This window comes from Limulus polyphemus, unplaced genomic scaffold (assembly GCF_000517525.1).
Source record: "Limulus polyphemus unplaced genomic scaffold, Limulus_polyphemus-2.1.2 Scaffold842, whole genome shotgun sequence".
Taxonomy (NCBI): domain Eukaryota; kingdom Metazoa; phylum Arthropoda; class Merostomata; order Xiphosura; family Limulidae; genus Limulus; species Limulus polyphemus.
In genome coordinates, this window is record NW_013666452.1 from 6,159 (window position 1) to 9,701 (window position 3,543).

At 29.4% G+C, this 3,543-nt stretch overlaps 1 protein-coding gene across 3 annotated transcripts in view; it reads right to left on the minus strand.

The window, feature by feature from the left end:
* Positions 1 to 268: 268 nt before the first annotated feature.
* LOC106460819 (hexokinase-2-like) overlaps positions 269 to 3,543 on the minus strand; it is a 51,938-nt gene continuing 48,663 nt past the window's right edge. For all 3 annotated transcript variants that reach the window (XM_013920561.2, XM_013920564.2, XM_013920563.2), the window contains one exon: positions 269 to 695. In XM_013920561.2, coding sequence (XP_013776015.1) covers positions 594 to 695 — 102 coding nt within the window. In that variant the 3' untranslated portion in view covers positions 269 to 593. The remainder of the gene's footprint in view (positions 696 to 3,543) is intronic.

The following is a 3,543-nucleotide window of genomic DNA, read 5'->3' on the forward strand; positions in this document are numbered from 1 at the left end:
GTAAAGTGCAACTGGGTGGATATTTTTAACAAGCAATCTTTGGAAAATGTATAAAACATCATAAACTCTTTAAAATAATGTTATAACATAAAGCCCCCAATAATAGTTCAATGAAACTCAAAGCCACTGAAACTGTTCTAAAAACAATTATTCCAAAGTGAAAAATGATTCAAAAAGTTGAAAACAATTTCAAAACAAAATATGTTTATTTATTTATCACATTGTAAAAAATGTATTACTTAAACAATTATATGTTAGAAATTAAATACAAAAATATTTTATAATCTCATCAAAATGTAATTTCACATTCAACATGCAATTCCATGTAGTATTTAAGTTTTTAACTTCTTTGTATTCTTGATTATTTTTTTTATATTTATAACCACTAATATATTTAACTGTCTGATATCAAAAAGCAAAGTGAGAAATAAAAGTGCAACTGGATGGATATTTTTAACAAGCAATCTTTGAAAAATGTATAAAACATCATAAACTCTTTAAAATAATGCTATAATATAAAACCCCAATGATAGTTCGCCGAAACTCAAAGCCACTGAATGTGTTCTAAAAACAATTATTCCAAAGTGAAAATGTTAGACTTCAGTTTTATGTTTCTGTGCTTTCAAACGTTCAGCGATAGCTGCAACCAGGCCTGCTCCTTTTCCACTTCCATCTTCTGCTAACATGAGCTTGAACTAAAGAAAAAAAAACCCTCTAGAAAAGTGATATCATTTTGAGACCAGACAACATATTTTACAATTTACAGAAACCATGTATATCACAAAACAGTAAGTGTTGAGATTAAAGAGAACCATATTACTATCAAAGAAATTTTCTATTGCACACAACAAATATACAGACCAGAAATAATTGTTTTACTATCCCTGATATACATGTCATACACAACAAAAAAAGATGCAGACAAGAATTACTGCTGCAAAAATAGTCTTACCACACAAAATGTACCGACTAGAAAACTACCTTACTATCACACAAATTGACTAGATTGCGTAAAAAAAATGTGCAGATCATAGGAAGCTATACTATGAATCTCAGAAGTTGCCTACATTAGTGAAAAGCAAATATGCACTTAAAATAGAATTATACCATACATATATCTCAGAAGTTGCTTATAAAAGTAAAAAAACGTGCACATGAAAAGGAACTATAACCTCCATTCCAGAAGCTCCCTATCCAACTTATGAAAGACGATAATACTGCTATCACAGAAATTGCTTTTGCTAGGTCAAGTACTTATGCCTAGCACACAATATGAATATGATCAACACAGCTGCATTGCTATAACATGACATTTTTATATGAAAAATTGGGAAACTTAAAAAAAGTTTATGAAATGGAAAGAGAAAGGTTTGAAAATAACTGTTTCAGATGAACCTTTACTGTACATTACAAATAATTTAGGCAATGAATCTCATCTTTTTCAAATTTCATGATTTTCAAGGTCTAGAAGATGAAATTTCCAGGACTTGTACGGGAAAATGAAATCAATACTGGAGAAATTACCATTATCACTGATCGAAGTATCACTAAGAATCAAAATATAGAAGAAACTAGCACTTCGATCACAGATAGTGAATGTTTTACTAATTAAATAATTACCAATACATTGAAAAGGTAATTTGTTAAAGAGCTTGTGCTATGTATTCAAAGATATGCAACTGAAAAATACTTAGCACTGCCATACACACAACACTCAGAAAATACACAATAATTTATATTTAAGCCCATAAATAAACATTAAATATACTGCAACTTATAAATACCTACAAGCCTATTTTAGTTTAGTGACAAACATTAAATACTTTTCGTAACACAGGTTATAAATAATGCAACTATTTATTACCTAGTAGGCAACAATAATTATGTATACTCAGTTTGATTATTTAAAAAATTGTCATTTATATGATCTACACTATGATAATATAGCTTGTCTAAAGTAAGCTACTATTTATCATTTGTACTGAGAGCTCTTAGTTTGAAATTCTTCTTTGCTTAAAGGTTTCTATTATAATTATTAAAATATGTTAGAGCAAGACCATCTACTTGAGTTGTAATTTTATGATGTTCTTTACCATCCATCCATTCACATAGATCAGTGACATAGCTACCAGGTATGCAAGGATATGTAGTATATATCTCAGGAAAAAGACATTTTAAATCGTTCTTCGCACTTCATAAACATTCTTTGTCAAATACGTTAAGTTAATAAATCATGAACAATGTACTTTGAAGCTGAACTTAACCAATCTGCTTTATATTTGCAAATATACACTTGCTCATTATATTTATTTACATACCCAAATATTTTGTGTTCATGCCAATGATATAAATTAATTAAAAATCAAACATATAATCTTCAAACTATACCATATTTTGAAAGAATAAAAAAAGGTTAAGCCATAAATTACCTCCTTCTTACAATATTATTTTTACATAATTAGGATCAGTAATTATTACTATGTGGATGATCAATATATATATATATATATATATATACTAGCATATTGCCCATCAAAAATGACGGGGCAAGTACTACCACCCCCATCCCATAGTATAACCTAACCTCACATTTCATAGCTAACAGAAATAAATAAAGTTTGCAAAATCAAGCTTGATCAACAAAGAGGCAGAAAAGTGCAGTTGAGGCAGTCAAACATCGATAAATTCCTTTGTGAGCCAATCAAAATTAAGATCATTCATGAAATAAATTTGTGGTGTATTCATAGAATAATTATTGGTAAAAATCAATTATATTAACATCTTCTAATATATAGAAAAGCCAGTGCATTTTGGGAACACTACATTCCAACAATAGCTTTTATATCATATTGTTCTTAGTCTATGTACTGAAAGTATAAAATGAAATGTATAGACAATAAAACTGGAAATTTTTTTATTGATTTCTAAAATTGGAGTCTCCAATGATTAAAGAGGTTTTTTTTTTTATTAAAAACGTTGTTGATATAACAGAAAATAACTTAATTCAGAAATGATTTAAGTTAAAATTGAATCAATAGCTCTGGGCTAGGTGATCCCACACTACGTCTTTATTATACAAACATTCACTTCACTTGTAAGGTTTCATGGCCCCTCTTGCACTCCCGTCGCTAAAATCATAATAGGTAGACAGTAATTGAAGTATTCTATCTGGATAAATTCATTTTGGCTTTCATGACTACTCCTATTTTGAGAAATCAAGCGTGAAGTGACGTGACACACAGAGACTTTTATACAGGTTAGATATATTTCTATCCGATGTCATCTTCACTCATTAATACTTTTCTAAATGACTTTTTATTCATTTAAAAAAAGGTTTGTTATGTATATTCATCCCAATTTGTAAAAGACAATAAACTATCTATACTATTATTCTGCTTGTTTGTATGTACGACCGTTATGCTTTCTGACTGAGAATCTGCTGTATAAGCATGCGTAGTTAGAATGTTTCCCCAAGAAAAACTGCGAATGCGCATTATTCACTCGATGACAAACAGCCTGCCTGCGGCAAAGAGCTGCATAGCT